Source organism: Silene latifolia, chromosome 5 (assembly GCF_048544455.1).
Source record: "Silene latifolia isolate original U9 population chromosome 5, ASM4854445v1, whole genome shotgun sequence".
NCBI classification, from domain to species: domain Eukaryota; kingdom Viridiplantae; phylum Streptophyta; class Magnoliopsida; order Caryophyllales; family Caryophyllaceae; genus Silene; species Silene latifolia.
The window spans coordinates 4,203,361-4,218,982 of record NC_133530.1 but is presented as its reverse complement, the minus strand read 5'-3'; the positions used below and the strand labels follow the sequence as shown (position 1 = coordinate 4,218,982).

General features: G+C 36.7%; 2 protein-coding genes across 3 annotated transcripts; both read left to right on the top strand.

The window, feature by feature from the left end:
- Nucleotides 1–260: 260 nt before the first annotated feature.
- Nucleotides 261–5,510, top strand: LOC141656472 (polycomb group protein FIE1). 2 transcript variants are annotated; one of them, XM_074463381.1, is made up of 14 exons: nucleotides 262–709; nucleotides 1,727–1,792; nucleotides 1,905–2,027; nucleotides 2,306–2,386; nucleotides 2,455–2,547; nucleotides 2,664–2,739; nucleotides 3,111–3,190; nucleotides 3,337–3,408; nucleotides 3,854–3,913; nucleotides 4,037–4,133; nucleotides 4,272–4,335; nucleotides 4,574–4,633; nucleotides 4,740–4,847; nucleotides 5,081–5,510. In XM_074463381.1, the coding sequence occupies exons 1-13, from the start codon at nucleotides 314–316 to the stop codon at nucleotides 4,801–4,803; spliced, it is 1,332 nt and encodes a 443-aa protein (XP_074319482.1). In that variant the 5' UTR covers nucleotides 262–313; the 3' UTR covers nucleotides 4,804–4,847; nucleotides 5,081–5,510. The 2 variants fall into 2 exon arrangements, with proteins under 2 accessions (XP_074319483.1, XP_074319482.1); XM_074463382.1 differs by lacking the exons at nucleotides 4,272–4,335; nucleotides 4,574–4,633; nucleotides 4,740–4,847 and having other exon boundaries at nucleotides 261–709; nucleotides 5,081–5,173.
- A 1,575-nt stretch (nucleotides 5,511–7,085) lies between these two features.
- LOC141656471 (protein ACCELERATED CELL DEATH 6-like) lies at nucleotides 7,086–14,642 on the top strand. Its single transcript, XM_074463379.1, has 5 exons — nucleotides 7,086–7,775; nucleotides 11,499–12,101; nucleotides 12,672–13,186; nucleotides 13,271–13,852; nucleotides 14,393–14,642. The coding sequence occupies exons 1-5, from the start codon at nucleotides 7,142–7,144 to the stop codon at nucleotides 14,447–14,449; spliced, it is 2,391 nt and encodes a 796-aa protein (XP_074319480.1). The 5' UTR covers nucleotides 7,086–7,141; the 3' UTR covers nucleotides 14,450–14,642.
- Nucleotides 14,643–15,622: the final 980 nt, after the last annotated feature.

Genomic DNA, 15,622 nt, shown 5'->3' with positions numbered 1-15,622 from the left:
TGGATTCTCATTCCACCCCAACCCCTTGGAATCTCATACCCACCTTCTTCCCATGGATTCAAACTTCATTCTGTTTATTTTTCTAATGAACCAATAAAACATGTTTTGGAAAGTATGGAATTGGAACCACATACTCCTATGGTTTCTCATTCCAATCCATTCCATTCCTAACTAGTGAACCAAACGACCATTCAAATTAGAGAAACACTTTCGAGTCACACTATAACCTAATTCAAACCCGCCATCAATAACATACAAAAACGTAACATAAATTTGTATACTCAACAAACCTAATGTAAACTCTAACTCAAATATGAAAACAAACTTTGAACAATTCTCGTTTCTCAAATCAAATCAATTAAACTCTAGCCCGAACCTTCCAATTTTCCAAATACACCCAAACAATTACGAATCACACTATAACTTAATTCAAACCGGCCATCAAACCCACCCAAAAACACAAATAGACGCCCAACAAATCCTGTTTTCGTCTGTCTCCTACTGTTATTTATCTGCAAAATTTCAAATAAAAATGGCGAAAATAGCAGTAGGGTGTGAACCAGTGGTGGGTTCACTAAATACACCTAAAAAGAAAGATTACAAAGTTACTAATCGACTTACTGAGGGTAAACGCCCTCTATACGCCGTCGTTTTCAACTTCATTGATTCCCGTTTTTACAATGTTTTCGCCACTGTTGGTGGTAACCGGGTAACTCTTATTCACTTTTTCATACTTTTACTGTTCAATTTAACATGGGTTGTTACCTTTTTAGCTCAATTGTAGATTTTTGAGGTTAATTGATTGTTACCATGATTGATTAAGAGGTTAATTGATTAAAGTTTTCATCTTTTGCAGTAATTAGGTGTATGTAATAATGGGTTTTAAGTTGTATGTTAATCAATGTGAAATTGTATGTAAAGTTGTGATCTTTGTTGTTGAATAATGGGTTAGATTGATTAAAGTTTTCATCTTTCGCCGTAATTAAGTGCTTGAAATAACGGGTTTTGAGTTTCTTTGATACTTGGAGTGAAATTGTATTTATAGTGGTGATTTTGAGTGATGTTTTTGGTATTTGGGGGATTGGAAGATCAATAGTAGTTCACATTTTGGGTAATAGGGTTTGATTGGGTGCTATAAAACCCTAGTTATTGTGTGTATATTTGCCTCGGCCTAGCCGTGTAGGCGGGAGCTGCTTTTGAGGCACTGAGGTAATGTTGGTATTGTTATATCATGTGTACTTTTAGTGTAGCTATTGCTTATAGGAAATACAACAATGGGTGTTTCTAGTTGTTGGTTTTTCGATAAGATCCACTATCCTCAAGTTCTTGCATTGGTGGAGGCATTCGGTTTGTAAAAACAAGAACTTTAGACTTTGGAGTAGTTCTTATCCGAGAACATGTTTTTCATAGAGAGATAGAGAATGGGATTGTTTGGAGTGGATCCATTTTGTTACTGAAGCTGGCCAAGTGGCCAACCTGCTTAGATTGCGGGTTTAGTCTATTTTGCTGGCACCTATATGGCTATATCTAAAGGAGAGTAAGAATTTCACTCTCTAGGGAATGATATTTACTGTGCTAACCGTTGTCCCGTAGCTGGTAGAGTAAGGGAGCTTACTTCTACTTTTTGTTTTGGTTGGGGATAATTTTTTAAAAGTGGATGTAATTTTGCTCAATAGTCTACTTAGAGTGGCTAGCTGCTTTCTAATCTTTTTTTTCGTATTTCTAGGTGACAATATATCGATGTCTCGAAGGTGGTACAATTGCAGTTCTGCAATCTTTCATTGACGAGGATGTAAGTGAAGTCATCCATCCTCTCAGCACTATATTTTAAAACTTGGTTGAATACGCATATTCTCCTTTATTTTGTGGTAATGGTGTAAGCCAATGGCCGTTATGTGGATCAGAAGGAGGAATCTTTCTATACTGTTAGCTGGGCTTGTGATGTGGACCGTACACCACTCCTTGTCGCTGGAGGAAGCAATGGCATTATACGTGTAATTGATGCTGCAAATGAAAAGATACACAAGGTATGTTTTGTGAGTCTTTTACATGGCATCTTGAGGCTTGATGAATTGTGATATGATCAATATTTCAGCCTTCTAGCTACACTGTTGCAGTGTACATACTAGTTTACTGTGGTGAAGATTTATAACAGGGCGCCTGCGTTTTTGAGCAAATCGGGTTTCCAGGGGAGTGGGGCTGGGATGGAAGGGAATCTCATTTATATAATTTGAGTTTTCCTAGTTTTCTTTTCTTTTTTTCCCCGAGCTTATATATTTCAATTGTTTCTTGTGAATGTTTGCAGAGTTACGTTGGTCACGGGGACTCAATTAATGAAATAAAAACCCAGCCTTTGAATCCATCACTTATAGTGTCCGCAAGCAAAGTAAGTAGTGACAAAAACATGATTTTTGGACATGTAAGAGTTTATTACTCATGCTTATAGTTGTTCAGGATGAATCGGTTCGGTTGTGGAATGTTCATACTGGAATTTGTATTTTGATATTTGCTGGAGCTGGCGGTCATCGAAATGAAGTATTGAGCGTGGTGAGTCTTTGATAAGATGGTTTGAGATGCCTCTTTTTGCATGGCTCAGACTTTTATTTGTCAATTATTCCTTTCTTGACTTCCATACCATGAATATATTGCTTTCATCTTCTCAGGACTTTCATCCTTCTGATGAACACCGAATTGCAAGCTGTGGGATGGACAACACAGTTAAAATTTGGTCGATGAAGGGTAATGATTTTTCCTTTAGTTTGAGAATTTGAAATTCTGTGCGTTTATTTTCTGAATTTCTGTACAGCAGAATTCAACCTCCTCACTGATGAATCACTTACCCTTTTAATATGACATATGTGTACTACCCTTATTATATCATATATTACATACGATATTCTACTGATACTACAGAAGAACTTGTAATTCCTGAATCCTAAACATTTATAGGCATAAACTGGGCTTTGGCCCCTTTTTGCATGGGAGGAAAAACAAAATAGTACGCATGAATGATATTGGCAATTTGCTACTACTGATATTTCTTCCATGTTATTTTAAAATGCTTCGTTGCCCCTTTTGTTCCACCCTAATTTTTGAAAAGTTTGATGCAGAGTTTTGGCCGTATGTGGAAAAATCTTTCACATGGAAAGACCTTCCTTCAAAGTTCCCTACAAAATATGTGCAATTCCCCGTAAGTTGCTACTTATTTTCCTTGATCTTCTAAATCTTCTCAAGCAAACGCAACAGTTTGCATTTGTATCATTCCCTTTCCTCTCTATATGTTTTGCTTTGTTCTCTATCCCTCTGCCTGGACGTAACAGTTTGGCATTGTCACAGATATTCCTTGCCGCAGTTCATACCAACTATGTTGACTGCACTAGATGGCTTGGGGATTTTGTTCTTTCTAAGGTATGTCCTAAGTCCTATTCCCTTGTGATGTAACTCCTCCATTTGGTTAGTGCGAGATTTTTCCTAGGTAAAGTCCGTCACTTTACAGTAGATTTATCTTTCAGTCGTTTAGCAACTCAATCTTACATTCTAGCCTCTAAAGAAAAATAAATATTCTTATTCTATTAGAAAAGACGATATGTGCTGTTGTTATCCATGTTAATTGCTCTTGGGCATTCTCTTACTTCTACAATAGACTAGAGCTTAGACTTTAGACCATTAAATTGTCTCTGATTCAGAAGAGCAATCGGCTATATCATCTTACGTGGAATCTGTCACCATTTTCTGTAACAAATGCTGACTTGCTTCCTGCTAGTGCTGCAACCTTATTTTTCTTTTGGTACATTTATTCAGATGTCAGAACTCTGAGTTAAAATTCCTCTGATCTTCGTCTGCTTTTTTGTAGAGTGTTGACAATGAGATTGTACTGTGGGAACCTATTATGAAGGAACAGTCTCCTGGTGAGGTGAGTATAGTTAAATCTGTCATAATTTCACTCGTCGTTGGCACAACATGCATGAGTGCCATATTCAGGATTGCATTTTTGTCTAAGATGAAACTAACTTGTGTGATGCTCCATACTTTTCAGGGCTCAGTTGACATCCTTCAGAAATACCCTGTGCCTGACTGTGATATTTGGTTCATAAAATTCTCATGTGATTTTCATTATACAGCAGCTGCTGCAGGTATTATTTGCTTGCAATATTGGGGATATTGTTAAATTCTGTTCTTAACATTTTTTATTCGACAGTTATGTACCCTATTTTCCCCTCCTTATATCATAATGTATGTTGCTTGAAGTTCTATACTGCTTTGTTATTCAGGCAACAGGGAAGGAAGGATCTACGTATGGGAGCTGCAATCTTGTCCTCCAGTTCTCATCGCGAAGTACGCTTTATATTTTATATAGGTCAATTTTTCTGCAATAAGTTTTGGGTGTGATCGCCGTATGGTATGAAAAGATGAGCTTTGAAATTTTGAAGCCAGTTTTAAATGTGGCTCACACAAAACCTCGAGCCTTTAATTTGTCCTACCGTAAGATCAACTTACCCAATTAGTCCCAGGGTGTGCATTTCGTATCCTTATTATTCGTGGTGACTCCTTGTTACCAATGATTACTTTTCAGGCTCTCACATCCTCAATCAAAGTCCCCTATTAGACAAACTGCTATGTCAGTTGATGGAAGGTAATTTTGAGTATCTCGAGCCCTTGACAGTATATTTTATAGATAAATGAGTGGCCTCGTATTTCTTGCTGTAGAAATGTACTAACATGATGAATTTTTGTTTCAGCACTATTCTAGCTTGTTGTGAAGATGGAAATATTTGGCGTTGGGATGTAGTACCCTCGTCATAGATACGAGGAGCTATCATCCAGAGGTCACCGATTATCAACCCACAGTATGATTTGAATCTCTTCGTTAAGTTCTGGTGATTGGTATTCGTATATACATTCAAGTAATTTTGCATTCTAGCTGTTTAAGAAAGACTGACATCATGACTTCATGAGCGACGGACTGATTTTTTTTAAAACTTGGTCTTTGTCATTATGCAGAGCTGCAATTTGCAACTTAATCTTCGATTACCAATCTTGGATTTGTGAAAGATTGTTTTCACGTCTTTTTTGTTTACAGAATATTGATGGCTGAACGTTTGCGTCCCTTGGTGTAAAGTACTTTGTTGAGGATACCGTGTTGAACAAGGTGAACGACGTCTTGGCTCGAGAATGTGGGTACGTGTGATGTTACTCATGTCTCAATCTATATTCTTTATGTATGTGGGGGCTACTGCAAAGGCTTACTTTTGCTCTTTGGGACCTGGTGGAGTGGTGGGTGCACATAAGCGGGGTCATGTAAGGGACTGTGTGAGCCACCTTACATGGTTGAGTTGAACGTTGCGAGCTTGGGTCCCAGCCTTTCGCTGCTGCTTTGTTGTCTTAGAAACAAAAACTCGAGGATGATGGAAACCAAGCTCAATTTTCTTATGCTAACCAAACAATGTAGCTCCCATAAAATTTTTATTTAAATGAAATTAAAGTTTATAAGAATTTCATTTCATTCACAATTGCATAGGGAGTTGACTTTTAACTGGGTTAGTTTGGGTCAAAGTACCTCTGTTCTAGTGGCTGAAAATTTCGAAGTTTTGGTTAAATTTTTCCCGTTTTTATCAAGGTTATCTTATACACTTAGTAGTCCGTCTCCGCTTACTTCAAATCTTGGGTCCGTCAGTGAGATAGGCTCTAATGGGTCTAAATTAGAGCTGGCAAAAGCTGACCCGACTCGAGTAACCTGATCTGGCCCGCCCGAAACCCGACCTTATAAAACCCGAAAATTGGGTAAACCGAAACCAAACCGGCTCGTACCGATAACTGTACCAGCCTTATTTTTTCCAACCTGAACCGACCCGACCCGACTCGGCTCGTGACCCGATATTTTTTCAATCCGACAATGAACTAGTTTAATAATGGTTTAAATAACACCAAATTGACATTCATCTTAATTACTTTCACTTAAAACTACAATTAATATACCTACATATTCTTTAAACATAAAATTATCATCTAAAACTAAATCACAAAAACTTCGGAGAGACGGTCTCTCAATAGCGTTATTGAGAGACTTCTCACACGATGGAGGTGAGGGACCCACTGAATTTCTTTTTAATGGTCCGGATTCGAGTCGGGTAGGACCATTAAAGCAGTAAAGCTCTCCAACATAAGTTTTAATACTGCTGTATTCTCGGGCTCGAACACAAGACCTCGGGTCAACAATATTGTAATTGAAGTGTTCACATTGCATATTCTCTATAAGCTTTGTATCAAGTCAACAATATTGTAATTGAAGTGTTCACATTGCATATTCTCTATAAGCTTTGTATCAAGTCAACAAGATTGATTACGGAATGAGCTTCCTTCATATATGACAAAAATATGGGAACGGAACAATCTAGAATATTGACTAAATAAACTATACTCCGTAGTTATTAAGGTATAGTCTAACCGCACAAATTCTTATTTGTGACTCGTCACAAGCATGTTACGGAGAAATGTGATTATTTTGTGATAAAATGTAATTCTTTTTGAAAAATTAAATGTAATTCTCGGATGATTTTTTATCATAAAATGGTAACATTTCCTCCGTAACAAGAGAGATCAACTGATGTAACATAGCTCACTTTTTGAGACAATTCGGTGTCCTTATCCGAAAGTTGCTGCGAAAATCTTAACGTCTGGACTCCGCCGGTCATTGTTATAGAACTAGGGTGTCTACTGTCTAGTGGTGATGATGGTTTAGCTGCCTTGGTTGACAATCATTTGTTCACCAATATGAGTTGACCCGATCAATATAATCCACGCTGATTTAGCGCGAACTCAGAATAACTCGAACCAATCCGAGCGGAAAAAAATTAGATATTTTAGATATGTTTGGTTAATATGTTTGGTCTCAAAATAATACTCAAAAATAATACTCCTAGTTGACTTAATAGATTAGAGATTTTTTTTTGTTTCCTTGCTAATTTTTAGATATTTTACTTTTATCTCATATATTTTATTTGATCTGTTTTAAATTTAAAATCAGTGTACTCTTTTTAAACAATTAATTTCTGCTAAAAAAATTTCAAGTGTTTAGGAGATGTCATTTATATAGAGTTAGTTTTTATCAAGTAGGATACACAAATCAAACAAGACCAAAAAAATGAACAATGGTGAGAGCTATTTGCTCCACAAAGCGGCCCGTGTCGGAGACATGGTTTACCTTAGACAAGCTCTTGCCACTCAACCCATCCAGGAGTTCTTCACTCTATGCCCGACTGACGGCGGCTACCTCAATATCATCCACGTTGCGATATTGTGTTTACAGCAAGAATTCATAAGAGAATTACTCAATAAATTACCAGCTTCGGCCATACACTTCCTCATTTCACAACAAGACACCAGTGAATCCAAAGTAAACGCCCTGCATTACGTGGCGTCAAGGGGTGATGTCGATATTCTTAAGCTTTTCCTCGACTTCTACCGATCCTCACCCTCTTCCTCGTCTACTGTTGAAGTGTCGACAGAGAAGCCGTGGCTAGCTGTGGATTCGCAAGGGAGTACGCCTTTACTAAGGGCTATTACACAAGGAAAGGAGGAATGTGCGTTGGAAATAATGTCTATGGATATGGAAGTGCTTTGTAATATGGTGAATGATAGAGGGACGAGCCCTCTTGTTGAGGCGGTTCGACGTCGGTGTCCCAAGGTTGCTGTGAAAATATTAACATCCGGTCATGTTTATAGTACTAGTGGTGACGATGGGTTAACTCCACTCGATCTTGCACCTAATTGCACAGGTTTGTTTTCTCATATGAACACGATTTTGTACCAAATAAGAATTCTAATATAAGACGGTCTTATATTCTTATGGTAAGAAAGGTCTTATAAAAATTGGCTCGATAAATGACGATGTTTGTGTTAATGGAACTTTGATTTTATTTTGAGAACTTATTACTATCTAACATGTTATTTTATGAAATGTTATGCTGTCAAAATAAAATTTAAGTTTTGGTAATTGATACAAATGCTGATGATTAATAATTCAGTATATAGGGATCGAATTAATTATAGGGAGTAGTTTAGATAAATAAAGGCTGGTCATTATATCGGAATTAGTTATTTTATGAGTTGTTAGATTAAGTTTAAGATTTTTTTATTATTTTTAATTAGGTTAGTTGTCTTGTCCGTTAAGAAAACCATATCTATTTAAGTAGCATATGTATGTTATTTTTGTTCATCGAAAGATTAATAAAAAGAAACCAGAAAACTATGGAGGTTGATCAAAAATTCCAAATTTGAGAATGTACTTCAAATCTTTGTCTTTAAGTTAATATAGGTCTATTTTGAACAAATATCCCATTGACTCGAAGTCTAGGCTGACTTCTAGTCAAATATCTCTACGGGATCTGTGAAGAATCTCATATTAACCCACATGTGAGTGTCCCACATTGAAGGAGAAAGAGAGATTGTACCACTTTATAACCAAGGGGGCTACTCCTCCTATTGTCAATTGGTTTTAGGATGGAACCTCCATTGTGTTGTTAAGTGGTCCGTCTCTCCTCCTTCATTCGGGTAAGGCCCAGGCCCATTTGCATGATTTAACAGGATCAAACGTGTCCCTCGGTCTTACGAGTCACGAGTTCGATCCCTAGCACACAAAATCGCCATAATTACTAATATACGGAGTATATTAGGCTTGTTGCTATGGGTTTATTCTTACTAATAAGGCACTCTTGTAGTCTCTCGGTCTTACGAGTTACGAGTTCGATCCCTAGCACACAAAATCGCCATAATTACTAATATACGGCCTATATTAGGCTTGTTGCTATGGGTTTATTCTTACTAATAAGGCACTCTTGTATACTTTCTGTCCCGATCATTTTTTATGTTAGGTTTTAGCATAAGACCAGTGAAAAAAGAGATAAATGGTTTAAGGAATGACGATATCCATCAAAGGAAATTATAAAGAATCGATCGGGACAGAGGTAGTAACAATTGTTAACTATTAATTGAAATGCTAGTTTATTTAAATTGCATACATTTTGGTGATTTTTTTGGCAAATTAGGGTTCTTTTACAAATTAATTTGGGATTTGGGATCGGTTTCAAACTAATTTGGGCCAATGAGTGAAGTCATCACTTCTATTTTTTTTTTATATTTTTTTTTTATATTTTTATATAAAGCCGCTGGGATAGTTAATGGCTTTACTATTTTCATAACATTCCATAAGACTAGTAGATTAAAAAAAAATTAACAAAAAAAAAATAACACCATGCAAGCCGCTGAAGTTATAGGCGACTTCCCACATTTTCAACATTTTGCTAGCACTTACAGGATGTTCAAGAAACTATGAAGGGCATTAGCCGCTTATTCTTTTACGTTTTTTAATACTTGCAGTATGTTTTGAAAAATAAGAACGACTAAAACCGCTAACTATCCTAGCGACTTCATATAAAAACACGAAAAAAATACAAGTAATAACGTGGACTCATTGACCCAAGTTAGTTTGAAACCGACCTTAAACCACAAATTTATTTGTAAAGAACCCCAATTTGCCAGAAAATTCCATTTTGGTGGAGCCTAGAACATTAGTTGACCAGCATATCAGCCGACTTAGGCCGATAATAAGGGCCGTTATTAGAATGGACAGTCTATATATCCCAAACACATAGCTCTCCTAGTCACACAATATTCTATCTTCGATAATTTCCTAAGAGCATTCACATTGAAAATGAGGTCTTCTTTCTCTTCTTTATTTTTTCTAATTTTTTCATTGGATATAATGTTTTCTCTTATTTTTTATCACATTTTTCAATTTTTCATCCTCTTTCTCTCTTTTTCTCCACATTAAAGAGGATGTTGTGTTCCTCTCATTTCCACCTTTAAAGTAGGACCCTATCACACTTTTTCTCTCTTATATGGCACAAGGGCCAAAACAAGGACATACTCCATAAATAGAGGATGTCTTCCTCTTCCTCTTCAAAGAGAACACTAAGAGGATGTATCCACATTGAAGAGGACATCCTCTTAGATGAGAGAGAGTCCTAAGAGGATGGTGTATTCTCTTCAATGTGGGTGCTCTAATCCTCTAAGAGCAAAAACAATAGTTAAACTTTGAGTAAATTAAAAATCTCTCGTTCAAAATCCAGTTTTTTAAAAGTACTCCCTTATATAACTTTTTTACCGAAATGCACTTGCTTAATTGTTTGCCTACTTACCTTCGGTGCGCACTGGGTAAACCCGCGAGTGTACGTGATAGCCTGCAAACCACCCGAGGGTGACAGACTCGAAGTCTATTAGGCATGGACTCAGGCCAAGAATGCTCCACAAGATTTTGCTCTTGGGGAGGCTTGAACCTGAGTCTCCTGGGAATTTCACCCAAGTTTTAACCACTAGACTCCACCCTTGCGGGCAGATGATATCAATTTACCACTCATTTCTTTCACTTATTACCTCTCATTTAATCTAAACCTATCTAAACCCATCTTCCTCAACATTTATCTCTAAAATTATCCCCAAATTACTCGGTAATTTGTACTGTAATTCATTCCTCTACCGTAATTCATTCTCCATTGTCAAAAAAAGGCTGCGGAATAAGGATTCATACACCTTTGTTTGCTTTAATTTTATCTTCAATTTGTTGTTGTTGAATGTCACTGCAAATTTCTGGGTTTTCCCCAATTTGTTGTTTTTCAATTGATTGAATCGAATTTTTAGGGTTTGGTCAAATTCCCCAATTCAGGTTTTGATCTTAAATTTCTTTTTAATGCATGTGGTTGTATTAGATATTGGTATGAATTTGTAGGGGCTTCTTACTCTAAAGAACCCTAATTAATTTCAATTTGGCGAAAATTGATTTAGAAGGTATAAAAGAGAGATGAATAATGTAAATAAGGTAAAATTAAATTTCATATAAAATGGAAATAGGGTAGAATTCAATTTCGTATAAAAAAGGAGCAAATGGAAATAATGTTGAATTGAATTAGAATGATTAATTAGGAATATTGTTGAACTTTGATGAGGAATTAGAGAGATGAAGAAGTTGTCAAAATCACATGAAGGAGATGAAGATTAAGGGAATAGAAAGGAGGAAGGTAAGGGCATTTCGGTCATAAAAGATGAACTTAAGTGATAAAAATTCAATTTAGAGTCAATTATCCACCGGAGCTAAAGTTTTGGCTGTAATTTCTCATCAGAAGTAAAATTTTGGATATTTTCAAAAAAAAATTATATAAGGCTGGTAATCAACCATTTTCTCTATTTAAAACCCAATTTAGTACAAAACTATGTTACTCCAACACTTCACTTAGCGATCGTGTCGCGTGTCCGACACGATACTTCGAAACTTCATTTTAGACTAAAAAATTGAAAATTCCGTACAAAATAGTAGTATCCGACACTGGACACCTGTCAGACACGACACGTCAACACCCGTGTCAGAGAGTCGGGGTAACGCAGGTACAAAATAATATAAGACGGGTTGAAAGCTCCTAACTGAGTTGTATTAAAAAAATCTGCAGAAGAAGTTTGCAGACTGCTGCTTGATAAGCACCCTGAAATGTTGAAAAAAGTCGACGGAAACGGAGTAACCATGCTCCATGTGTGGGTAATGGTAGGCCATGTTTGGCCATTCCACCTACTCATAGAGCGGGCAACAACCTCTGCTTGGAGAAAAGACTATATCGACCTTCTATGTGCAGTCGAGAATGACAGAAACTATAACCCTTTACATGTGGCAGCCACTGGATCCAATGAGAAATCAGTCGATATTGTGCAGCTCCTAGTAGAGGCTTACAAGAAGGCGTACGAGCTAGAAAGGGGAGATTTAGTTCGCGTAAGCCCTTGGATACGAGAAAGTGTACTTGGAGAAACGCCTCTAACGAGGGCCTTAGTCAGTCGACAACAAGAACTTGCACTTTACTTCTTGTCCTTGGATTCGGAGAGTTTGGTTTTATATGCATCCAGGAGTACACTGTATTGTGCCGTGTCTTATGGATGTGATCGAGTAGTCGAAAAGATTTTAACGTCTATTGATCCTTCGTCTTTCAGAAGAAAAACTGAACTTGTAAAGCAGGAGGATGATCATGGCCAGAATGTCCTGCACGTTGCTTCCAATTGTAAAGGTAGCATTTACTTTTCATTAGACCTCGCAAACAGATCAGGTCGTGTCGTGTTTGTGTCCGTATCAATTTAAACGGGTCACTACCCCAATCTTAACCCGACCCAATTACATAAACGGGTCATTTGTCTCAATCCTAACCCAACCCATTTAATTTTTCTATAACCCAATCCGACCTATTTAACCTATTTATATTTTAACAGGTCATTTTTAACTCGTTTAACCCGTTTAACCCAATAAACTAATAAAATATATTGCCTACTATCCTAAAAATGATAAATGAAAATGTTTTTTTTAAAATTGTTTGGTTGGGTTATTGATTAAATCCAAATAGATTATGACAGTTTTAAATAAATGGGTTATTCGTGTCGGCCGGTTCGTGTTAAAAGAGTTCAACCCTAACCCGACCCATTTAAGTTTCGTGTTGTGTCCGTGTCATCCCAATTACTTAAATGGGTCGCGTCAATGATTGCCACCTCTACTTTTCATGAAGCAAATCGACTCTTCGAGTCTTCGTAAGCGTAACTAAATCGTTAAAGAAAAGTTTCGTAACTAGACTTGACCGATTTTACAGAGAGAGCAGCCAATATGTTATTGGATAAACTACCATGGCTGATCAACGAGCCGGACAACAATGGAAAGAGACCTCTTGACACCGCATCAGAAGTTGGAACCGCGTGGCTCATAGAAATGCTGCTGAAAAAAGACCCTTCCTCAATCACTAGTGCACCGCATGCTTGGACTTATGCATGTAAAAATGGTCACTTGGCGGCCATTGATGCCTTCATCAACCATTGCGCGGACTTCAGGAAGCTTTGCCTTGGACTGAGAGACACTCCATTGCACCACATCAAATTCAGAGCTTACAAAGAATACAAGGACTTCATAGCAATTCCGTTGATTGAAGAAATGAAAAACATTGTTGATATTGACGGTGCAACACCTTTGCATCGCGCCATAGAATGCAAGGACATAATCTTTACTGAAGTACTGTTAACTACTGATGGGGTGCATCGAAGCATCAAGGATAAGAACGGTAAAACTGCCATTGCTTTGCTGGTAGAGATATGCGACCAAGATGCTGATTGGGTATGCCAGCCAACTTCTTCTATGAGACGATATTACAACTTGACCACCCAAAATCTTATATAAATCGTCATCTAATTATTGCAGGACGAAATGTGTAAACGCATTGGTGTAAACCCTCGGTTAAGGACAACATACATTCAACCAATGAACCTCAACTTAGGAAGAGCTACAAACCAGAGCTCTGCATCTTCTCCTGGAGAAATGCGAAGCACATTATCAGTAGTAGCAGCCCTTCTTGCAACCCTCACATTTGCTGCAGGGTTCACGCTTCCAGGAGGCTTCAACAGTGATACCGGAAATGCCATATTATCCCACAAGGCACCCTTCATAGTGTTCATCTTGGCAGACACATATGCCATGTGTTGTGCCATGTTGGTGCTATTCTGCCTCATGTGGTCTATGGTTTGCGACAGTGACAAGTCTGTCGTCCTCATTGATCGCAGTGTGCTGATACTTATGCAATCGCTCTATGGAACCCTGGTCGCGTTTATGACTGGAGTGTACACGGTCATAGCATACAAGTCCTTCTGGGTAGCCATTCTTGTGTTTGTCATGTGCTCTCTTGTAGCGATTTCCGCCAACAAAACCATCTTGTATAAGTTGCTTGATAAGTTAATCCCTTCAGCTGACAGGAAGATAGTAAACCAGTCCCGATCTTTGGAAGAGGTCAGGTGCTTTAAGTAGCATACTCCGTATTTGATTAGGTTATGTTCGGGTCCACCATTACAGGTTCGAGCCATTTTAGGTCTATGGTTATTCAGCAGTTAATAGATCCTACACCAGTTGTACCCAGTTATATGCTCTAGAACCCGAGTTATACAATAAAGTTTTCGAGTTCTGCTTTAAAGAAGTCGATCTATACCATAAAATTTCTGAACTCACTCATTTAAACATAAAAAAAATTAACTTTGAAAGCTCAAAAAAATTACACATAAGCTCGATAAAATATAACTTGGTTGTATGATCTATTGCAAACCTGGAGACGATGTTATTTGTGGTTATTAAGTTATGTTCGAGTGTGGAACTTTGATTATGAGTCGAGTCAATTTAGTAATTTTCGAGTTGTTTTGGGTTGGGCTAATATGGTCGGTTTTTAAAATTACTCATTTTAGATTATTTTCTAGTCCGTAATAGAAAATTGTTTGTTTTGCTTCTTTGTTTTTGTTTTACTATGTATATATATGACATGATGCCTACTATTTTCAGGGGACGCCACTTACAACATATAACTATCAAAATGAAGATCCTACGATAAATGGTTGAACCCATATCCAGATCGAGAGATGCAGCACAACTGGTGTTATGCCACCTTGATCATCTTCACATTTCCACAATCACCGATGACAATATTATTTTACGTTATGTAAGGCAAAAGGCAAATGAAAATAATATATAGACATGTATTTACTTATTTTAGATTCCTTTTCCACAAGTAAAATCATTATTTTCTCCTCAGTTAGTATGCAGATTTCCGTTATTAAATAAACAAATTGGTTCTACTTTGAATATTCTAGATAGATAAACACTAAACAGTTAGTATGTGTTACACTTTAACCTAATTTAAATCATCAATAAAACTAGAAACACTTCATTCAAAACAAACCTAACAAATCTAGATAACTTGCTTTGGGTATGAACATAGACCTACTTATCATCACATATTCACATTCTATTATCTCAGATTTCTAATACTAAATCAATCCAATTCTTATCCGAATATTTTAGATAAACAAACCGTTATAACTTACAACTTACACTCAACATTGCATAATCTAAATAAAATTCGCCGTCAAAACACCAAAAACACAATTTATGTATACACAACAAACCTAATCCCATAACATAAATTAGAGCAATTTCAAATACAATCCTTAACTTAATTGCATCTGAAGTGGTAAAGTTCTTTGTCATCTAAACTTACATGAACTTTAAGTTATTCTTGCTTAAGACCTCTATGCTTTCCTAAGTTTTGAGAAATTCTATGGTGCATGTACTTTTGAGTTTTTGCATTTTTTATGTTATACCATGTTTTATATATATATATATATATATATATATGTATTTTACAATGTATCCATAAATTCTTTACTTTGTCTATATAATGGACCTCTTTCAACTTTATGTTCACTCGTTAGCTCTCCAACAATTGTTCTTTAATCAAATCTCACTAACTAACATCATATCATCTTCTTTTATGATAATCATCACAAACTAACTTTAACCAATTGCATAACTTTAACCAATTACAAATTACCTTTAATACCTAAAGAAGTATAAAACGATAATGAAAGTATTGTACATTTTTGGAAATGTTAATTGATTATTAAGCGAGTTAGTGGATAATTGGATGAGCTAATAAGTATAGCGCACGGACGTTTTAATGAGTGATTGGTGCCTGGATGAGTGCAGTAATTTCGGGTTACGATCAACTAACGA

Bases quoted from the DNA above. Each gene is read 5' to 3' on its own strand.
- LOC141656471 (XM_074463379.1), top strand. From the start codon at position 7,142: ATGAACAATGGTGAGAGCTATTTGCTCCACAAAGCGGCCCGTGTCGGA. The intron at 12,102-12,671 runs GTAGCATTTACT...CCGATTTTACAG, and splicing joins CGTTGCTTCCAATTGTAAAG to AGAGAGCAGCCAATATGTTA. The intron at 13,853-14,392 runs GTCAGGTGCTTT...TACTATTTTCAG, and splicing joins AGTCCCGATCTTTGGAAGAG to GGGACGCCACTTACAACATA.
- LOC141656472 (XM_074463381.1), top strand. From the start codon at position 314: ATGAAAACAAACTTTGAACAATTCTCGTTTCTCAAATCAAATCAATTA. The intron at 710-1,726 runs GTAACTCTTATT...TCGTATTTCTAG, and splicing joins CCACTGTTGGTGGTAACCGG to GTGACAATATATCGATGTCT. The intron at 1,793-1,904 runs GTAAGTGAAGTC...TATGTGGATCAG, and splicing joins AATCTTTCATTGACGAGGAT to AAGGAGGAATCTTTCTATAC.